A 22686-nucleotide genomic window follows, 5' to 3' on the forward strand; every position below is an offset into this window, starting at 1 on the left:
CTCCTCTAGGCCAGGAGCTGTTTAGAGTAAACTCTCCAAGTGGTTTCAGCTCCACGTTCAGTGTTGCACAAAGACCATGTCCAGTATTCTCCCTGAGTTAGCAGATGTTCTGAATTTGTAATGGAAATGTGTTACTCCCAGTTAAAGAGAATTCATATGATTAATGATTAATGTGCTATCTGAATAATTACCTTATTCAGCCAGCTTTTCTTCTGGTTTTGCAAGAAAACATGCATGAAAAATGAGGACAAAACTCTTTTTCTGTGTTAGTGTACATGTGGAATAATATTTTTTCTAAATGAAGAAAGCAAATTTAAGAAAACAAATAACTGACAAGTTTCCACAGTGCTTGTGCACACATGTTCTCTCCAACATTTATCTAGGACCACAGTCCCCCTCAAAATTCATTAGAGACCTGGTGCTTGAAGAAAACCTTCCTCATGAAGAATGAGCATTGTTATATGCATTGAAAAATCTAAAGTTTCAGGTGTAGATTATCTGAGCTGATAACCGTGCACACAATATTAAATTTCTATAAGCAGTTTCTAGACAAAAGCCCCCTTCAGCCAACTCAGTGATAAGGTTTCCCATGAATATGTGCATGCACATAAGGGAACATTGTTTTAAGGCCTTTTTTTGTGTAATATATAATTTAGCAATGGAAATACCAAATTTTAAAGAAAAAAAAAATTTATATTTTCAGCCAGTATTTTGGCATTCAGGATTTCTTGCTCATGAGCTACCAACATTTTCTATAGTTACCAGAACATGTAGACAAAATGCATTTCAAGAAAATCCAACCTTGCATTTAAGGAAGGTAATGTAGGAAACCTGATGCCAGTTTTGTCAGAAAGTCTCCAAAACTGACCCAAGGAACTGCCACCTACAGAAATCTAGCCTAGACAGAATAAAATTTGCTTTGGGCTGTAGTATAAACCTCAGCCAGATGTATGTGTACAGTGCCAAGGGCCAAGATGTCTTTTTTGGAGCAGTCATGCCCCTGAAGTGCAAGAGCACATTTCTGATGGAGTTGGTGAGCACAAGGAAAGCTGGTTGAGGATGGAGGAGGTCCTGTACTGAGTGGCCAGGTGCTGTTCAGGTGTAAAACATTAGATTTACTATTTGGAAGTGCCAAAGAGGAGGCACAACAGCCAGGTTGGGCTCAAAATCAGGTATTCATGATTCAAGAGAGGGAGCCCAGCCTTCAACCTCAGTCAGAAAGGCATGTTAGGAATCCCCAGAAAAGGGGTTGAGATCAAAACAGAAAATATCTTTATTTTGCTGAGTGGTTCTTTCCTATCACTTGTGGCACTGGCTGCACAGTTGAAAGACTTTAAACAAAAATGATTGAGGAGGGTGAAAAGGAACATCTTGCATGAAAGCAAAACACACCAGATCTGGAATCTTGACTCTGGGAAAGACAGGACAAAGGGAGAAGCATGTGACCAATGTATAAGAAAATTGTGAATACTACATAGAAGGAATCATTCAGGGGGACAATTGTTCATTGCTTCCCAAAATACAGAAATTGGGGTTATCTCCTGGAAAGATTATAAAGAAATTTGAGTTATCTCCTGGAAAAATCATACAAAAATTGCAGGTATCTCCTCAAACAGTCATTTCAATGAAGGGAACGGAGATATTTTTCGACTGATTAAGGGTGCAATACTCTTTGCCTCTGTACTTACATCTTCAATCCACGAGTGTGCATGACCTTCCCCACATCCCTACCTTTTCCCCCGTTCAGGCTGAGCCCCGTGCCCCGCTGCCTGCCCAGGGAGCGATGCTGCTCCTCCCGCCCCTCGGTGCCCCCGCCCCGGGCTGGTGCGCAGCCCTGTCTGCACCGTCCCCCGCCGGACGAACCCCGGCGCTGCCGCGGCCGTCACGCCCGCCTGGACCGCGACCCTCCCCGCCCCGGCCGGGCGGTGTCTCCGCGGCCCCTGTGGCGCCTTTAAGCCGCGGTGCGTGATGTCACAGCGCTTGGAAGCCGCGGGCGCGGAACGCGGAGCGCACGGAGCCCGCACGGCCGCGGGAGCGCTGCCCGCGGGGATCCCCTGCCCGCCGGGAGCCGGCCCCGCGGGACGGGCTCGGTGGCGCAGCATGGGGAGCGTCCAGCTGCAGGACTTCGTGGCGGGCTTGGTGGGCGGTGAGTGATGCCGTGAGCGCGGCCGGGGAGGCGCCGAAGGGCGCACGGCGGAGGCGCCGGGGATAAAACCCTCCAGGGATAAAACCCTCCGGGAATAAAACCCTCCCTCCGGGTCACCCGCGGTCTGTGCCTCCGCCCGGCGTCTCCCACGGTTTGCTTTGCTTTGGTACACGGTTTAGTCCCACTTCCATGGGCGGGATGGTTAAAATTCAAGTTTGGAACGTGTGATGCTGCTGTGCGGGCCGGTTTCCAGAGGCCCCCGCACGTCCCCAGCTCCCGCCGGCTCTGCTGTCTTTGCCCCCGTGGCTGGAAGCGCCGCGGGGCTCGGAGGGGGCTGGCAGCTGTCAGCCCGGGGCTCCCCGTGTCCCCATCCCCGCGAGAGGCACTGCCGGGTCCTCACCCCGCCACAGGGCTAATGGCCACGGCAGGGATTGATCCTGTCTGCCGGGAATTCCGATGGCAAACACCGGGAAAGAGATAACAGAAAGAAAAGGAAGGCAAATGACACGTAGAGGCGTCAGTAATGGGACAAGGTTTACTGAACTGAGCTGGTTTGCCAGCTGAGAGGGCGACCAGCTCTGCTGCCCCCAGGGCTGCAGCAGGACAGGGTCACCAGCCACCGCAGAGCAAACCTCTGCTCAGGTGACCCTTCAGACCCAACACAGGAGCAGGGTGTGAGGTGGCTCACAGGTGTCCTGCCAGATGAGGTTAATAAGTTAGCAGACTAAGAAACCCAAAACCTCTGCCAAAAGTTTACATGAGCAGCTGATTTTTGGATCTCTGTAGGCTGTGGTTGCTCTCTCTGCCCCACTGCCCTGTGCTGTTGCTGCACACCCCCAGCAATGGGACAGGATGTCCTGGTAGATGAACAGCCACCAGTGCTCTGCAGCAGTGACAGCTGAGAGCCTTCATGCATAGCACTAGACCATGGGTGGTCCCAGGTCTGGGAGGAGAGGGGACATTTTTTTAGCACATTTTTAGAAAAGTCATAGTGTGTTGACCAAGGACATGCTCTTTTCAGTACTAACCCACTATGAGTGAGAAATTGCATGTAGTCCCCAAAGCACTGTGGGCACTGGTTTGCACAGATTTGCTGGTGAAGACCCACTCTCCGCAAACCCTAAAACCTGCCAGTGTTGTTTGCAACAAAGACACAAAATCATATCCTGACCATGGCACACAGGTGTTCCATTCTCCTGGAGAAGAGGGAAACCAAACTGTGCTCTGTGCTGCCACGAGAGCTCCTGGCAGTGAGTGGTGTGAGTAGGTGGGTAAAAGGTAAGAGAATATGGGCCAATTTCTCCCCAGAGAACCATGAGGAGGAAGGCAGGATGGCACTGGGCAGATCTATACAGAGCAGGATCCCCTGTAGCTGAATCCTCTCTGACAGATATCTCTATAAACTGCTCTTAAAACAGCAAAGGATGAGGAATTTGCAGGTCCCATTAGCAGTCAGCTAGGACATCACTCTGAGCCAGGAGAAAGCATTGCCTTGTACTGAACAGGAATCTCACCATTCTGAGGCTAAAAATTTGTGTGAGCTTACAGGAGTGCACCTGGACAAGATATACAAACATGACTTCTCCTTCTCTGGTGCCTTTGATGTAAAGCTGAAGGAGTCCAGGAGAGTGTACACAGAAAAGTGATTAAACTCAGCTTTTAGCTATTGTCAGGGAAGGGGCATTCTGATGGACATTGCCCTGGCTGAGTCCCTTACAACTGTTCCTGTGGAAATCTCTTCTCTCCTCTAAACCCACTGCATCCTGTCCTGCCACAAAAGCTTCAGTGTTGTGCATAATACTTTGCTTTCATCCCCAGGAATTGCCAGTGTGGTTGTGGGCCATCCGCTGGACACAGTCAAGGTAAAACCCTTTGAACTGTGTTCACGTGTCACCACCCAAACCCCCACCAATCCAGACCTTCTCTCAAGCTGATGCCTTGAAGGACCTTCACTTATCCCAAAGGGCAATTTGGAATGTTTTCACAGACCTTCTTCCTCTCCAATGCTCATTTTGAATGAGGAACTAAAAGAACTGACTGATATGTGCAAGTTCCTCTGTGACAAATTAATGCTGAAAATTAACCTGGCCTGACTCAATGTGTGGTTCACTGAACAGTTCTGCCAATGTTTTATTGAACTTTGCTACAGACCAGCATTCAGAGGGCAATGAGGGAACTGTATTTGTTTTGCTGCAGGCACATTTTTATGTGTTTCCCTAGTGCTAGTAATGCTGGAAGGGCAGAGTTCTGAAATTGTTATCCCAGGGCTGTGACACACAGTGTTTATGATTCCCTCATGATAATTATTCCTCCAACAGAAGGGTTTAGAGAAGTAAGAAGGTATTTGTCAGCATGATGCAGACAAGCCCATGCACATACCAGTGCATCCTGACTCGACCAAGCTGACCATCCCTACTGCTGCAGAAACAGGGAGGAGGATCCTGCTCCTTTCTTTTTTTTTTTTGCCCAGGCATTTCTGGGCAGCTTTCATCACTTTAGCTTCTCTGCCCTTCTTAGGGTTGTTCAGCCTGAAGAATAGAAGGCTCCAAAGAAATCTTATTGCAGCCTTCTTGTACTTGAAGGGGGTCTAAAGTAAAGACAGAATTTTTAGCAGGGCCCATTGCAATAGTATAAGCAGTACTGGTTTTAAACAGAAAGGGAATAGGTTTAGATTAGATATAAGGAGGTCTTATACAAAAAGGCGGTAAAACACAGGCACAGGCTGCCCAGAGAGGTGGGGGATGCCCATCCCTAGAAACATTCAAGGGCAGGATGGATGGGCAACCTGGTCTAGTTGGAGATGTCCCTGCTCACTGCAGGCAGGTTGAAAGAGATGGCCTTAAAAGATCTCTTTCAACTTGAGCTATTCCGCAATTCTGTGACTCTGTGTTCTCTGCTCTGGTTCAAGCCTGGCTCTGGCACCAGGCAGGACTGTCAGTTGTGGCAAACCCAAAAGCCATTGGTCGCGTTTGCACCTTAAAGACCTTTGGAGGTGATGCCAAGGAGGCAGGACCCAGCATGGCCCACACCAACCACATCCCTTCCCCAGCCATCACAGCCATCCCCTTGCACACACCAGGCTCTCCTTGGATCAGGAGATGCCCAGCCAGCCCTATTCTTTCTGAGCTGCTAAAGTGATACCAGCCCCAAGGGCATCCCTGTGCAAAGGTGGGTGCAGACCCCACACGGGAAGAGCCACAAGGCACCCCAACCCCCCAGCCATGGGCAGGGCACAGGCAGCAAAGGCAGGCTCTGCCCAGCGTTGCCAAGGTAATTCCCATCTCAGGCTGGTGTCCATGGCATCATTGCCTGGCTTGGGGGAGTTTGGCTATGAGAATCCTGCTCAGAAACATTGAGTTTGCATGCCAAGAAGGAGCAAGCCCATCCTTCAGTGGTTATAAAGACAACTGTCAGGCTGCTCCCTCTGTTGCTCTTGGCTTTGGGCAAGTTTTGCCTTGAGAATACCAAGTAGGCAGACTTGTTACGTTCCAAATTTAGGAGCAGGAAAGGGGAAAAATGGAGTTTTCATACAGCACTAGGCCAGCAAAGGGGCTGCTCAGCAGCACCTGCAGCCTCCAGGGGATCAGGTGTCTTTCCCCATCTGGGGGAAGAGGCAGGACTGAGTATAAGGCTCTGTGCAATAAGTGGTATCTACACCACACTTCCCATCAAGTCATCTCTTCCCCCTTCAGCCACCTCTTCCCATCAATGCAGCTTCCATCAAACCCCAGCAGCTGGTTTTTCCTACATCCTTGCAAAACTCTCAAAGTTGTGCCTTTATTCACTTTTCATCCTACCCATTGCATTCATTTTCCCAGAACTGTCTTCAGCTTCTGGGTGTCACCCAAGAGCCCTATCTAATCAAAACATAACAAAAAGGAGAACTATCCAGAGGTACATCTATACTGGTAGTAGCTGACTTTGTCACAGATGCCAGCAGGGATTTCAGTGCCGGGTTAGCTGAAGATTAGCTAAGGGACATGTGTGAGAACCAGATTGTGAGAACACTCTGTTGCCCCCAGTTACTAAAAAAATATACTAACTTGAATCTCTAAATACCTGATTACTGAGTAAAAAAAAAAAAAACAAAAAAAAACCCCACAAGCCCATGGAGGCAAAGTGGAAATGTCTGGGCTTTCCTGGGTCACTCAGGGTGCAGCCACCTTCCCCTGTTCCCCCCAGCCCCATTATCCCCAGTGTGAGTCACGGTGTGCCCGGTCTGCACCCATGGCCTGAGCCTTCCCACATTGCACAACGTGTGCTGCGTGAGCCATGGCAGCATCTTCAGGTACCAGCTTGTTCTGGGTGCTCAGTAAATATTCTGCTTTGGCTGCTGCTTCTCCATGGCCTCTGGCCAGGCCTGGAGTGGAGCAGGGATGCTCCATGTGTGCAAAGAGCTGCATGGAACCACCCCAGGGTGAGGGGCAAGCCTGGGCTGAGGGGTGAACGCAGACTTTGGTGCCTCCTGCTCCTGCCAGCGTCCCATGGCAGCACTGGCAGCCTCTTGCAGGGCTCTGGGCCAAGTGATTGTACCATCCAACCTGCTGTTTGCAATCTAAAAGCTCCCCCAGTCATGAACTCTGGCAGACACACATTCCTTTGGGCTTTAAATTCCCAAATAATGTCCTGCTTCACCCTGGTGTAAATCAGGGCTGAGCCAGTGGATGGGATTGGACACCATCCCTCCAGTGCAGGTTGGCAGTGTCCCTCCAGCCTTCATTGCTATGAGCAGTGCTGATAGATAGAGTCAGAAATGTCCCCATTTCCTAAAAACATTCTTGATGGAGCATGTGTGTCTTTCTATAGCAAATGAGCTCTGGCCTCAGCCAAGATGAAGCCTAAGGTGCTGTGAAATGAGCAGTGTTTCCATTTCCTTGCACAACTCTAAGCCCAAAAAATGCATCCCTTGTTAGGATGTTTCTAATGCAACCTTGTGAGCAGCTTGAATGAAAGATGATCTAAATATATACATATGAGAAGGGGAAATGCTTAATCCTGTAGGCTCTGTTGTGACCTACGTGCCATTTCTTACATCTCTTGGAAGGTGTATAACCAATTTGCTCTCCAGAAATAAAATTGGTTTTTTTTGAAATTATATGAAATTGTGTTTTTGAGTGAAGCATGGAGAATGTCTGAGATGGTGCTGAATTATTTTAGCTCCAATTAGTATCGCTGTATCTTAAAATCCACCTTGGAGCAGAAGGGCCCCAGAAGTCTCCCAGAGGAGCTGACCTCTCCTCTCTTTGCAACACATCCCAGTCTTCCCTGAGAGTCTCCAAATGGAGAAGACCACACCACTCTCCAATTTCCACATAAATCAGGCCCTTGCCAATGACAGCACTGCACACCAGCAGCCTGCTGTGCCGGGTCAGGGTGGCTGGTCCAGACTGGAGAGCAATTTGACAGTCATTGATTCCAGATGTTCAGAGAACTTCAGGCTGTGAGATCCTGCTTAGCCTTGCTTCTGGCAAAGTTCAAGAGGGTGGATGCACATATATCTTATTTTATTGCTCAGTTTTCTTTACAACTAAGGAAGGACTTGCTCTCAAAGCAAAGTACACATTGTTTACATAGCATGAGCCTCCATTGGGCTGGAAACATAGGATTTTAATCACATTTTACAAATGTCTTTTGCAGACTCGTTTGCAAGCTGGAAAAGGATATGGAAATACACTCAAGTGTGTTCTCACTGTGTACAGAAATGAGTCTGTAAGTACTTCATCGTACGTTAAATGTGCTGGTAGGAAGTGCAAGTCAATAAATAGATAAATACATAAAGCCATTGTACAAAATGCTGTTGACGCCAGCAGTTATATAAAGACCAATAAAGTTTATGCAATTGAACCTGCAAATCCCTACAGCCTTCTCTTGCTTAACTCTAAGGTTAAGTCACCACTTGGTGACTCCTATAGGGAAAAGGGAGATCCCTGACATGGAATGATCAGTGTCTCCACAGGGGTTGCATCCACAGTGACTCTTTTGCCTGATCCTACTGGCAAAGGTCCCCCAGAAGGATTTTGCTGACTTTGGTGAAGCCAGAACAAACACTGTGTATATGAGGCACTTCTACATGGGTTCCTGTGCTTTCAGCCATATCCCATATTCTGCACAATCTTTATAAACCTTTAGCAGCATGAACCAATTTCCTTTGCTCAGCGTGTGCAAACAGTTGGTTCCAGGAGACATCTGCTACTTGGATTTGCGTTTCATCCCTGACTATGGCAGGGGATTGGAACGAGATGACTTTCCAAGTCCTTTCCAACCCAAACCATTGTGTGACTCTGTGATTTCTAACCTGATAGACAAGCTGGGGTTTGCACTGCTCAGTCTCCTAAGCCCTGCTCCCTTTCCTGGGTAGCTGGCCGGCTTCTTCAAGGGCATGTCCTTCCCACTGGCCAGCATCGGCATCTACAGCTCCGTGGTGTTTGGAGTCTTCAGCAACACGCAGCGGCTCCTCAGCCAGCGCCGGCACGGGGACCCGGCCGCCGCGCCCTCGCTCACCGACATGACTCTGGCCAGCGTCGTGGCTGGGGTCATCTCTGTGGGCATTGGCACTCCCGTGGAACTGGTCAAGATAAGGCTACAGATGCAAACACAGCCCTACACCAAAGGTAGGAAGCAACAGTTTCATCTTCCTGTCTCTGCCAGTCTTTGGTACATACACAGAGCTTTACAACTGTGGTCAAGGCCGGGCTTTCTGCTGCTTTGTGCTGCTGCAGTTGGGCTAAAAATTCCCCCTTTTACCTGAGGATGGACCCCATCCTGCTCAGCTCATGGGAAGGTTTGTTATCAATGGCATTTTTAGACAGTTGGTATCTATAAGGAACATGAAGCAGGTCTGCTCAAGACCAGGAGCTGCAGAAATTGAGTCCTTGGGCTGTGGGGTCCCTTAGAGATCTCAGCAGCAGCAGCACCATGGCTGCCAGTGGCAACGCCAGCTCCCCATCTCCCTCTGCACACTCTCAGTCCCACATATATTTGCCCATAAACCTCTGTTATTCCACCATTCTCTGTTCAAAAGCAGAATTTTACCATTTACATTTAAAAACCAACTTATTTCACACCGGGTGCCAGATAGCCTAGGTGTGAGCAGGATGGGTCAGGAGGGGACACCAGCAGGATGGCAGTGAGTGGCTGTTCCTTGTCCACAAGGTAGAAGGAGCTGCTTCAGCCTTAGACAGCAGCTGAACTCCATTGCAGGCTGCCAGCACGGAGCAAACCCCACCAGAGAACATGCACAGCCAAATGAAGACATGGAGCAGCTTCAGAGCTGAACAGCTTGGATTTCAGCATTTCACCTTTCTCACAATTACAGTCATGGCATTTAACTGTGAAATGCTGGCATTTTTCTGTTGCTTTGATAAAACAATATTATGTCCATTTTTAAAGCCTCCATGAGGCTTAGAAGCCTAATGCCTTTTACAAAAACAGCTTGGTCTGCATGGGAAGGGCAGACTCTGAATATGCAAAGGCTTTCAGAGATGTGACTTGGCAGAAGTTGAAGTTGAAATCCATGAAAATTTGGCACATTGCCTTAAACTTATTTGGAAGTCTCACTGGGCACATACCTATTGGGAGGTACACCATGCATCTGAGAAAAATCTGTCTGAAGTGTCTACATGTTTTCTGACAATGGACCTAAATACTCTCTCCTAAAACTTTTTCCCCATGTTATCTGCTGACCCCAGAAGAAACTGGATGGCAGTGACTTCTAATCAATGGCACTGGGCTTTGGAGAGGAGTTCTGTGGCAATATATATATATTCCAACAGTTATTTTTTTTTTTTTTTTTTAGCAAACGTTAAACTAAATTCCACAGTTCCTGGATCTCCTGTGTACCGAGGCCCAATTCACTGCTTAAGGACAATCCTACAGAAAGAGGGGATACCTGGAGTATACAGAGGCAACATAGCAATGCTCCTGAGGGATGTTCCCGGGTACTGCGCCTATTTCATCCCATACGCAATGTTCTGTGACTGGATAACGCCCCATGGAAGCATTTCTCCTAATCCCTTCTCTATCTGGGTGGCAGGGGGTGTAGCAGGTAAGCACCTTTACTTCCTCACAGCACTGGCAAAACCACAACAGGAAGGTTCTCACGGCAGATTATGAGGGTGACTCAAGAGCCACTGCATCCTCCTGAACACCAGCAGAGGACATGGGACTGAACCTTCCTTCCCCAGGGCTGGGTTCCCCCAGCTGCACTTTATGACTTGACAAACTTTATGGAAGTCATGTTATCAGACCTTCCTTGGGATCTTTTCAGTGAAGAGAACAGACAGCGCCTTCATCTCCCTGGATACCTCAGGGCAGCCTGCCAATCACGTTGCCAGGGATATGTGGAAGCCAAGATGCCTCCAGAAGAGGACTTCAACCTGTTGGCTGCCCACCAGGAGGGTGTGCACCTACCCACACCTAGCAGAAGCCCAGTTGACTGTTACTGATCTCTTTTTCCATACGTACATTTGCCAGTAAAACTGGCATGTGTGCCCCCACCGTGCGAGAGGTCACCCCCACTCCCACTCCCCACTTCTTGGTCATTTCTAAATTGCAGATCCATAAAGGCAAGTCAATCCTTAGCTCAGGTAATGATAACAAAATGCCTTCTCCTCAAATAAAGAGGCCCCTGGTGCCTCTGGATAGCTTTTCTGGTGTGCCCCAACACTCATGAAGGTCCAGACAAACTCTTGTCTGTCCAGCTGGGCCATGGATTGCAGTCATGTACTGATCTTTCCAGAGGCAAACCATCCCACTCAGCTGCAGGCTGGTCAATGGAAATAGGCATTTCTGTAGAGGAATGACAGGGTATCTCACTGTGTGGAGCCCAATCCTGGCAGCCTGAGATGCGCCTACCTGTGAGCTGTATCCTCAGCTCACACTTTGCTTTACAATGGAATTATCAGAAGACTCAGTTTTTTCTGAAATTGTCCCAAGCAGCAGCTCAGGCTCTTCCCATGGCATGTCCATGTTCCACCAGAAGCACAGCAGAAGATGTATTTGCACCTGGAGAAGCCCCTCTTGGGCTGCCTGCATTTGATCAGCAGCATAACCTCCAAAATCTGAACTCTTCTTCCAGAAACAGGGAACTTTCTCCCAGAATTCTGTTTCTGTGCCGAGCAGGGTGAACACCCTGAATGAAAATCACATGAATATGATGTGATAGATGTGAATTCCTGAGTTCATTGACATGCGGGCAAGGAAGAATAGAGAAGGAATTATTCAAATACTTCTGCATTTTTCCAGGAGCCGTTTCCTGGGCAGTATCTACTCCAATGGATGTTGTGAAAAGTCGGATTCAGGCAGATGGAGTTTATTTAAACCAGTACAAAGGGACCCTTGACTGCATGTTGCAGAGCTACCAGAATGAGGGCTTAAAAGTAAGTGACATTTGAAGTTAAATCTGGTTATTAGGTATTTGTCAATTGGAAAATACAGTGGCTGTTAAAAACCTATCTACAGTGTTGAGAGACAGCTAAAGCCAGTTAGTGCTAAATTATTATTATGGCAGTAGGTAAATATAGTGTAGATTCCTTCTAAATCAAAATAGTGAGAGTTATAATACATGTTACATGATGAAGAAATGAATGACTGGGGGGGGTCACACACTGCTGGTGTAATTAACTTCAAACAACATTTCATGTTAGTGCACTTAATCATGGATATAATTTCACTTAGCATAAATCAGAGGTAGAAAGTCTTACCTCTGTGATTCTTCTGCAAAATGCAGAGGCCAAATGTTTCCCATTGACTTTGGTGTCAATAAACCGATTCCAGTGGGACTGTCCTGGCACTCTGGGTGTGTCTGGTCACCTTGGGCAATGCTTTGGCAGCACTAATGCTACTTTGGCACTGCTTGCCCTCATTTTGCACCAAGATAGTGTTGAATGTCAGCGTTCTTATATCAGAATTGCTTTAGTTTCAAACATGAAGAAGGGCTGCATGCCAAACAACTTATCTCCCTTTTCTGACTTTGTCTGTTAGTGTAATAAAAGATATTTGTTCTCCCTGCAAATTTTGCCTCAGTTAGATGTGAATGGCAGAGAATAAGGGTTTGCAGCTTTATTGTGCTGCCAAGGCATGGTTGTGGAAGTAACATCTTCTGATATTGAAATAAATTTGTATTTATCATCAGAACAAGATGTGGTCTCTTGGCTCCAAAGAGTTAATTTTCACATTCTGAGAGAAATGTAACAAGTTGCAAACAGAAAAATAACCTGCAAAATCACAAGTCAGTGTGATTTCAGTATTTGCCAACATGCCACTATGTTATGCTAGCTGTCACAGGAGCCTGTGGTCTGGCTCAACTTTTGCCACTGAGTGAAGAAAGTCACATTCATGTGAAGCACAAGCACCTGAAGAGATGCTGAGGACTGTGCTTGGACAGTCAGATGGGGGACAGGGTGCCCAGGCTCTACGGTACCTGCCTTGTGCATTCCACTTGGTGTGCACTTTCACAGCAGGGTGGCTGAAACTGGAATTTCCATGGGTTTTCCCTTCTCTCTCCATCCTCATCCTCATCCTCTGCCTTCCTTGTCCTGCCTGAACTAACAACTAGAAGAGTTTTCTGGTAGAGTTCTGTACTTGTAGTTTTTCTGCTGTCACATCTGACACCTGCCCCAAAGCCATCAGTAGGCATGAGTAATTAGGTGATAGCAAGACTGGATCCTGCTCTCGTTAGGAAATCTTTTTAAATGTTGGGAGACTCACAACTGACAAATGGCAAACCCATGGCTGGATGTTTTCATTCTGGCACAAAGGAACAGCATTCTCAGTGCTGGAAATAACTGCCTGATGTACACAAAGAAACACACCTACACCCTTGTCTTTCTCCACAGCCAGATGTGCTCACTCAGATAAGAAAAAATTATGCCTCTGGACTTTCCATCCTAAACCTTCATTATTATTTAACTTGAGTCTCTCATGTTACTTTATGGATAATGCAAAAACATTGAATTTCCTCCAAAAAACTTCTCTTTCCTAACAAAATAAAACATCCCAATAAATCAATTAATATCCTAAATGTCCCAATACTGCAATTTCACATTGCAAGCTTTATCTAAACTATGTGAACATATTTTGATTCTGTCTCAAACAAGTCAGCACTATGCTTAGGATTTATTGGACACAAGATATGATGATGTTTAGTAGAGTTCAATAATTTCAGAGGGAAAATTGGTTATATGCTTAAATCTAAGGGCTTCTGATCTTGGGGCCAAGATTTTTCATGGTTTTTTACAGTAGCTGTGGGAACTTTGCTGTTATAAAGCCTGGAAAGGGGTTTGATTGCTGATGTTCCTTTTCACATCTATTCTGAATTTTTGGTGTTTAGATTAGTGACTTGTGGTGATGAGCCTTGGTGGTTAATGGGGTGATTTTGTGAGATGTAGGCCAGCAGAGATCCCCCCTGGAACCATCATACTGTGAGCAGACTGGCCCCCAAGTGAGCAGTTTATGCACATCCTCGCACACAGCAGGATGTGGTGTTTGTAGTGAGGAGCACAATGATGCCAAACCAGTGACTTCTGCCGCTGTGCTCCTCTTCCCCAGTGCAGACCTCAGCCAAGACCAGCAGTGGGAGCGCATCTTCCAAGCAAACCCAAAAGATTTGGTCCTTTAGAATCCCACCACAACTTCATTCAATGTTTTCTTCCTCTTCTTAAAATAGTCCATATATTCCTATGCTCTAACCTTGCTCCATTCCCAACAGGTCTTTTGTAGGGGCCTCCTGGTCAATACAATGAGAGGATTCCCATCGAGCGCAGCCATGTTTCTTGGCTATGAACTTTCTCTCAAAGCAATGAAAAGATGTCAAACTCAGACCAATCCCTAACTTCCAGGTCAGCACATAAAGACCCCCTAGCTTTATTAAAATTACAGAATTAATCTTTGAATCAAATAGAGTTGCAATTGTATAGATCCTCTGAAAGTTGTACAACTTACATGGGTACCTACACCTGAATAGCCAAAGACAATTTGGGTCTGTGGGATTCAGAGCAGGCTGCAAATGTGCCAATGGATTTTAGTTTCAGTCCATATCTCCTGGAGCTTCACTGTAATCTGTTCTGATTGTTGTGATTATTTTAATTAATATTAATCAGAAATAAAAATTTGAAAGGAGATTATTCTGTAATATTTTATAAGCTTTGAAATATCATTTTTACTATAGTCCCTGCACAGTATTCTTTCCTCACTTGTTCCCAAAGATATGAAATTAAGTTCTTTCAAAGTGCATTGACTATCAAGTCACTGTTTCACTCTTTCCCTCATTAACTTGGAGCTGCATAGAGAAGCAGCATTACAAAAGAAATAAACTTTTTTAGCATCTAGATACTCAAGATTTTTCTTGGCCATCTTTGCTGTTTTCTGCAGTACTTCATAAATCTCTTTCTTTATTATTTCAGAAGTGTTGCCAAGAAGACCAGAAAGTCTCCTACCTCCTGAGCCAGATCAGCAGTGTGATGATGTTGGTGAGGGCTCAGCTGCTCTGACTGAAGACTCCCATCCTGCACCTACAGCAGCTGCTGTGGACACGTGGTCCATGGAGGACTCCGAAAATCACACCAGCTCAATCAAACCCAAAGACTATTTTATTAGCAAATCTTTCACTGTTGACTAAGAGCACCTTAGTAATTCTCGTGGTGGTGGGCTTCTCCACCAATGACATTTTTTGTATTGAACCAGGAAGAGAACTTCCCTTTCCCAAGGGATATACCCAAGCCCAGCCCACCTAAAATCACCAAGGGAGCGTCTTTTGTACGGCATTATAATACTCAAGGAAAGGAGGAAATGCAGTGGGTACCCAGGTGCTTTTTCTGGATTCTCACCAAATCCTAGCTTGCTTTCAGCTTCAAAGAAGTGGTTGACTCCTCTCATACAAACACTTGTGTTCTACAACACAGTTTGGCACAATTTAACACATTACCATGAAAAATGTAAAGGCTTCAACAACCTCAGTCAACTGAAGATAATTTCAATTATCTAAGGTATAAATTAAATTGGGAAACAGGAGGATGTTAAATTCAGAGACTAGGCTGCTTTTTTTTTTTATACAGAAAACAATAAAACAAGTTTGTATTTCATATAGAAGGCTGCCTATTAATTTACACAGCTTGCCTGGTGCAGCCCTCCAGGGACTGGCTTGAGGTATCTCACTAGACCTTCTGAGCTCCCTGACATGACTTGCCAGCTGCCAAAACCTGCAGACATCACTTTGTAGCTGTGAGCAGACCATCACCAAAGGAAGTCTCTTTAGGACACAGTGTACTTCAGACCTCCAGCTCTTTGCTGGAATCCCACTGAGACCACTGGGGCAGGCCCAGTCTCTCTTCGGTCTACCTCAGCATCTCAATTATTCCAAGATCATTTACATCATGATTATTTCTCTTTATGCTTTTAAATATCCTTATGATTTATTTTCTGAGCATGGAGCTTTTGATGCCAAAGCCCAAGAAGAACCAGCTTTGCTGTGACAAGAGGACTCTGGTGGCACTGGCAGGAGAGGCCAAGGGGGCTCACATGCAGAGGGACACATGACATGAGAGAATAATCTAGGACAACACCTCATCTGGGAAATGTTCTAGAGGAACAGCTCTTCTTCTGGAGAAGAGCTCTGGGGGAAAAGTCCACTGATTGCAGTTTCAGCAGATGCCTTCAAAAAAAGGTTTCTGAAGAAAATGCGGAGCAGCTGTCCAGCTTTCCTCCATAAAATGAGGAGAAGGAAAGAGAAACTCCTATGTCTTCTTCCATGGATGAACGGGGGAATTGGTCACAACACTTGAAGATCACAGCAGAAAGTGCCTAAAACTTTGGGTCTTGAGCAGAACTTGGAAATGGGGTCACCTTCTCTGGGCTCCTCATCACTGGGGCCCAGATTAAAAACAGAAGTGTGGGTTCTCCCAGACCTGGCCTTAAAATGGGGAAGAAACAGCTGGTGTTGCTTCATCTCAAAAGGCTCGCAGTGCCCTTGGCCTTCTTTAGGCTACATGGAACAGTTTTTAATAAACAATATGAAAAAAATTGATGAGCCTTCACAGAAGTATTCGTTGCTGGCTGCATTTAAGGATTCATCCTTTTCATGTTGCCGATTTTACTGCATGTATGTAAAACATGTTTTTTATATCATGTGTCTCCAGGGATAATACTTGGGCGGACTATTTTTTAATGCAAATAAATGGTGTGTTCATCTGCCTGTATAATGTAAAATGGATCATGAATGAATTAAACTGATGAGGTCACAACAAGCTGTGTATCTGCATGATCCTGCCCTCGTGGTGCCCAGGTTCGATGCACTCAGCGCTCTCTGAGTGTAAAGCCCTGAGACCCATGTTGGAGTTGCACGGTGATATTTCATGATATGATTCATCCAATTAAACCAATTTTGAGACTGGAGCCCAGGATTTGTCTGGACAAAACTCTTGTGTAGCACACACCTGCCAGAAGGAGCTGTCAGGGAGAGCTATGGGCAAAAGGGAGAAGAGGGCAGAAAGTTACTCTAAATAATATAAATATGTATGAAATAAATATATATAACATAAATATAAAATCCTGAAGATCAAGTGGGAAGTGAATATAAAGCTTTGGCCACTTGATGGCATCCTCATCCCTGGCAGGGCATGTGTTGCTCACTGGAGCTGCCAAGCAACCCCTCTGTGTCTTGTCCATTCTGCTGCCTAACCAGCACACATTCCCTTCCCCATGGGCAGCCCCACACTGCACAGCCTGGGGTGACCCTGCCCTGCCAAAGGCTGCCCTGGTCTGGCAGCACTGGAGGCAAGCCCTGGACACACTGGTTAATCAGTGCATCACGCCATTAGCGCTCACAGACAAACCACAAAAGAGGCAAAGCAGCTCCGGGCTAGAGCACGAGGGTTTCAAGGGTGACAGCAGCACAGGCCACTGTGAAGGAGATTCGGCTGCCTCTGGGCCACTGCTGGTGACCAAGGACACTTTAGGGTTGGGACAAGCAGCTTTTGAGGCACAGCACTCTGTGATACCCCTCGCTGTGACCAATCACCGCCCTGGGAAGTGCTCAAGGCCAGCTTGGACAAGGCCCTGGTTTAGTGGAAGGTGTCCCTGCCCATGGTGAGTGGGTTGGAAGGAGATGAGCTTTAAGGTCCTTTCCAACCCAAACCCTTCTACAGGTCTATGATCCCTGCACATGGAGACTGATAGACTGTTTAGTCTTGCTTTTGCAGTAGTGAGTGTGTGGCTGTGTCATCAGTGAAAGAGGTCCAGTGATGCTGGGGTTGTGTGACACCACAGGGGGCCAGCCCCATGTCCCAGAGATGAGGGATGGCGATTAAAATTTATACACACAGAGAATTAACAAGTCTGTGTCTTGTGAATAATCTCCTAGATGAAATATCAAATGCATTAATTTTTGGAAATAATATCATTATAATTATCCATGGATAGAAATTAGGATCTCCAAAGAATTTTTCAGGGACCTGGTGATGGGAGTTTAAAACAGCGTTTCCTGGGAGGCAGGCAGACAGACAGACAGACAGACAGATAGCTGATTCAGTGGGGCACTGATTACATATGTTGGTGATTTTGTCTCTGAATTACAAGAAAGAAAACCCCTGTGTCAACAGAATTCAGAATATAGACCCAGCTCCTTTGTCAGTGCTGTGTCTGTACTGACCTGCCATCAGTGTTCCACACACATGCTGGAGTGGTAGAAGCCATTGCTTGGTAGGTTGGTCAAAGTGTTTACAGAGCCCCTCATTTCTAAAATAAATGCAGTAAATTCTGAGATTGTTAAAAAATGAGAAGGCAGACCAGAAGAACAAGGGATACATACTTCTATGTGTTTGTTGCCTGGATTGTGAAAGCATATTCAGACCTGTCATCCCTCAAATAAGTCTGTAATTGCCCAACTTTCATGTCTCTGGTGGCATTCCAGCTCTTACAACAGCCTGTATTACTTAATGAGATGCAGGCTGTTTTTCACACTTTATAAACTATTTAGTGCTATGAAAGCAAAAAGTGGTAACAACAGCTTATTTCCTTCATTGAAAAAACCCAACAGGAACCAATTTCCCATTGAAAATATGTTTTTCCAGAAAACAGCCCTGACCTGGATGAAGGTCTTTGGGGCTGGGAGAAGCTTAATGATGTCTATGGCGGATAGAGTGGGAAGAGGCTTCCCAGCAGTTTTAACATCTACTGAAACCCTGCCTATAAAGGTCTTCTCCAGTCTAAATGATTTTATGATGGGTCTAGGCCAGGCTGAGGTTTTCTCATGCCTCGGAGTCCCTGCCTGGTGTTTCCCCACCACAGGGAAAAAGGCAAGATCACAGTCCACATCTCAATTTCTCTTTTTCTGAGACAGAGGAGTAGGTGACGTCTTTGCAGGCATTAAGATATATCTCTTTGGTTTATCTGAAGTTTTTTGTTTTGTCATAGAGATTGTTATAGTAGAGATTCTTCTCCTAGGCGTGGCATTCATGTCAGCCAAGTAGGCCAATGCCTGTCTTGTACTTGCAAAGAAAAAAGTAAAGTGTAGAGCCAGAAAAATTATGAGATCCAAAGAGACAAGTGGGAAGAAGTTCAAGTGCTAAATTGAATGTAAACTGCACAAGAAAAGCTTCCTCTCTCTAAAGCCATCTTCTTCCTATATATGCTCCTTCAGTATTGCACAGACTGATCACTGCCAGCTTAGATGAGCAGTATGTAGAGTGTCCTTCCAGAGACAGGCTCCAAAAGGAATGAAGCCATAAAGTGAGGGGAAATTGAAGTAGTCACACTGATTTTCAAGGCAGTTTTCCTAAACCATTGATCCTGTGACAGCTCCAGAATCAGACACAAGTGGAACAACCAACCTGTTAGGAGCCACTCATGCAGCAGAAGTGTTTTTTTAAGGGGTTTTAGAAGTCCCATGTGCAGTTTCACTGTAAGATATAAAGTGCTGGATATATCAAGAAATCCTTATATAGTAAGGGTGAAATTCCAAGGCTACTGAGCTGTCTCTAAAGAGAATACAAAGGTCCTCTGAGTGATGGAGAAAGCAATGGATAACCTTGAGTCACAAGGAGAAATATTTGGAGAAACCAGAACCTTGCAAGTGGGAAAAAACATGTTAAGTCTGCCCTGCCACCAACACCTGCTGCATCAAACTGGCACCTGCATGGCCTCACCTCTGTGAAAACACCAGGACTTAGCTCATCTTCATGGACTGCTCTATTCTCCCATGTTTCAAAACATTTTATCATTAATGTAGCCTACTTCACACACAGTATAGAAACACATGGTATAGAAATCCTGCCAATTCTCATGGATAAGGGCCAGCTTGTTCTAACTTATGCAACCAGGTGGGAACCAATATCCTGCCCTGCTTTGCTGCTAAATTACTATTGCTGTGTTTCCTTCAAGCAGCCTGCAGGTGGATTTTCAACGCTTCCAGCGTGAAAAGTGAGCTGCGATGTGGGGCTGGCTGGTGAAAAGCTCTAACACAGCCATGGAATGAATGCCTTGTGCTGTCTGTCTGTCCTGCATGTTCAGCCTCCCTCTGCGCGCTGTGCTGAGTGGGAAATCCAGCACACAAGGTCATCGCACAGTGGGACAAGCAAGGAAGGGTGAGTGGACTTCTGATGTGAGAGCCCTCAAATTTCCCTTTCCTGGTATGAAAGGCCACAAAAGAAGACACTGGAAGAGGACACTAGGAAAAATCTTAAAATACAAGAGAACTGGTGATCTCTATGATCAATTCCTGCTGCCTTCTGCCTGCTTTTAGAGATGGTTGGTTGTGGGAAACCTTTTAAATATGCATGACACATATCGTGGCTGGCCTATTGCTGTCAGTGCTTTTTTCTTTTGGCTCTTGCTAAATATTATTGCAACATGGAAAGCTTGGCTGAACCCAGGCCAGCTCTGGTGACGGTACTATTGCATGGAACAAGGAGGACTTGCAGTCCTGAAGGTCTCTCTCATGTGCTCTCCCCTCTCCCAGATCCTGAGTGCCACTAGTGTTTGTTAATATGCTTAAATGGCTTCAAATTAATTAAAACGCTTCTGAAAGTAATGAGAACTCCATTACCTACAGAAACTAATGTGAGTCCTGAGGACATCCTGTGGTCCACCTGCTAGGGCAGAGCACAGCATGTGGCTCTCAGGGGGTGCACTACCCTCTTGGATTGGATTGAATTTGGAATGTTCTCTGATCTGAAATGTTCGTCAGAATTTGATACCTTTCTATTATAAGCAATCTTGCTATTACTATGCTATGGTTTACCCTTTCACAGAGGGATTAGAATGCCCCTATTTTCCTTGATTTCTACATTAGCATATGTCATCTTTATCTAAGAGAAAGGGAAAAAAATACACCTTATCTCCGGAAAATGAAACTATGAATAGCATCTCTTCATTTGAGGTCTTTCTATCTCCCATCTTGATCAGTGCATACAGCAAACGTAAAACAAACTGCTTTGTTACCTCCTCTGCAGGGAATTGGTTTTTTCTACATTAGAAAACCTAAAATGTGTAGAAATTCTTAGAAACTCTACACTGGGATGCAAATTCTCTCGTGAGAACTCATGAGAACTCACAAACTCTGGAGATTTATGCAAACCAGGTTAAGACACCAATCTGGAAATTGGATGTTTTGTGCAGCATTTTTGGCCATTCAACCTAGCACCAAAGTAAAGGCATTATAAGAAAATAAATATCCCAAAGTATTCACACATAAGCCAAAAAATGTGCAGGACATTAGAGTCTCCAAAGGAACCAGAACGAACTGCCTCTAAGATACCACAGAAATACATTGGAGAGTTTTATATATTCACCTTTCCCAAATAATCTGTTCAGAGTTGGAATCTTAATATCCCATCACTCGAAAGCTGATGGGCTGCCCAGGTGCTGGCAGTACCCGTGGTGATGGAGCTCTCTACCCACTCCTTACTCTGCTCCTCCACTGCACCCTGCCCACTGCATCCCTCAGCATGCAGGGAAGTGGCAGGACACGGGGACACTCCACCTGCTGCTGTGTGGCTCTGCCCCAGACTGACCACAGAGAGTTTCTCTACTCAGGTGTCCTCATGGCAACATAGGGGATGTTTTTATGGGCTACTGCTCCCAGTACCTTTAAGGTTGGTGATCTTTATTTCATTTTTTTGAGCAGTGGATGAAAAACTTTTATTTCCTTTCTTCCACATTTTGGTCTGTGTTGCTGAAAGAGAGATTAAGGGAGAAGAGTGGATGATCAGCTACCTAGACATGAGGACAGAAAATTAACTGGCAAATGACAACCTATTTGTGAAAATATGTTGCTGTAGCTTTTCATCATAATGAATATTTTTAAAATATCAAAGCTAAATGTTTGAAGATTCTATTAAAAAGTTGGTCTTTTTGCTGGGATGGCATCAGATATTAATTTCTACAGCCTTGGATGTACAGCCTCTAAATGCCAGAAAAGAATCTAAAGTCTCTAAAGAGAAGCTGCAACTGGTACCACTCACTCCTGCACCTCATCTACCTGGGCTCTAACCAATACATGGAAAGATCTTTCAGTGCCAGTTTGACTTCTAGTGACTTCTCTTTCACTGTAAATTGAATGCAGCTTCTCTGACAACTCATTTGGCCTGGAGCAACAACAGTGTGAGACAGATCTCACTAAGCAATCAAATAGAAATGCTAAGATGTAGAGATAGTGCTGGCACTGCTGGCAGAGAGTGACTGTGGGCAAGGAGGAACCACGGGCATGGGAGCAGCTCAGAAGCAGCTCTGGAAGCTCTGATATTCTCATCTTCACTTAGGAACAAAAATACAGACCTTGCCTTTTGGGCTGTAGGCCTGGGAAGAAGTTCTGCTCACTGCCCAATGTCCATAATTACATCTTGTGTACAGAAAGGTCTTAATTATGGGCTCTGTACACCTTCCACACTGAATCACCTAAAGCAGGAAGCATCCAGCCCAGCCCAGAGGAGGTGCTGGTGTGCAGGCAGGCAGGCAGGGGCAGGACCTCCTCTGCTCCCCTGGTAGCGGAGCCACACGCAGCCAGATGAACCCATTGCTGGTTGGCAAATGCCACAGAAAAAACAGCTAATTGTAGCTCCGTGTTTTCTCTTTCCAGGACAGTTTCCAGAGGGATCACACTTATCCTTCAGCCAGGCTGACCTGAAGAAGTCTCAAGCTTTTGGAGGAGACCTTTAAGGCATAATGGGACCTACGGCAAAGAGAAGGGATCCTTAGAAGTCAACCCTGGGGATTTAAAAGAAATCTGAAGGGCTACCATTTGCTCTGCCAAGGTGTGCAACTTGCAAAAGGAAACTTCTGTGGCCAGGGAGGGCTCTCACCAACACTCAGCTGTATTTGGAGAGGCCACCAAATTTCCAAGGGAATTTCCAAGTTAACACCATTTGAGTTCCCTAGGACTACATTTGCATCCAGTCCTTCCAGCTCAAAAAGCAATGGTGGGATGCAAGCCTGTTTGCACTCTCAGGGCCCCACGCTCAGCCGCACACTGGTGCCCCTGCACTCAGCAGAGATGAGACCACGGCCAAGGACTATGGGTTGGCTCTCTGGATGCAGCAGCTCTAATTCAA

General features: G+C 45.9%; 1 protein-coding gene across 2 annotated transcripts; it reads left to right on the plus strand.

Annotated features, from left to right (window-relative positions):
* Positions 1-1983: 1983 nt before the first annotated feature.
* On the plus strand, positions 1984-15225 carry SLC25A48 (solute carrier family 25 member 48). Of its 2 annotated transcripts, XM_053956885.1 has the most exons (9): positions 1984-2146; positions 3330-3424; positions 3965-4008; positions 7784-7855; positions 8505-8757; positions 9942-10190; positions 11390-11523; positions 13854-13983; positions 14548-15225. In XM_053956885.1, the coding sequence occupies exons 5-8, from the start codon at positions 8526-8528 to the stop codon at positions 13974-13976; spliced, it is 738 nt and encodes a 245-aa protein (XP_053812860.1). In that variant the 5' UTR covers positions 1984-2146; positions 3330-3424; positions 3965-4008; positions 7784-7855; positions 8505-8525; the 3' UTR covers positions 13977-13983; positions 14548-15225. The 2 variants fall into 2 exon arrangements, with proteins under 2 accessions (XP_053812860.1, XP_053812859.1); XM_053956884.1 differs by lacking the exon at positions 3330-3424 and having other exon boundaries at positions 2008-2146.
* Positions 15226-22686: the final 7461 nt, after the last annotated feature.

The sequence above is a fragment of the Vidua chalybeata genome, chromosome 15 (genome assembly GCF_026979565.1).
Source record: "Vidua chalybeata isolate OUT-0048 chromosome 15, bVidCha1 merged haplotype, whole genome shotgun sequence".
Taxonomy (NCBI): domain Eukaryota; kingdom Metazoa; phylum Chordata; class Aves; order Passeriformes; family Viduidae; genus Vidua; species Vidua chalybeata.

Excerpts from the sequence above, each read along its gene's own strand:
- SLC25A48 (XM_053956884.1), top strand. The coding sequence starts at position 2,101 with ATGGGGAGCGTCCAGCTGCAGGACTTCGTGGCGGGCTTGGTGGGCG. Across the intron at positions 4,009-7,783 it reads ATCCGCTGGACACAGTCAAG|ACTCGTTTGCAAGCTGGAAA; the intron begins GTAAAACCCTTT and ends TGTCTTTTGCAG. Across the intron at positions 10,191-11,389 it reads GGTGGCAGGGGGTGTAGCAG|GAGCCGTTTCCTGGGCAGTA; the intron begins GTAAGCACCTTT and ends GCATTTTTCCAG.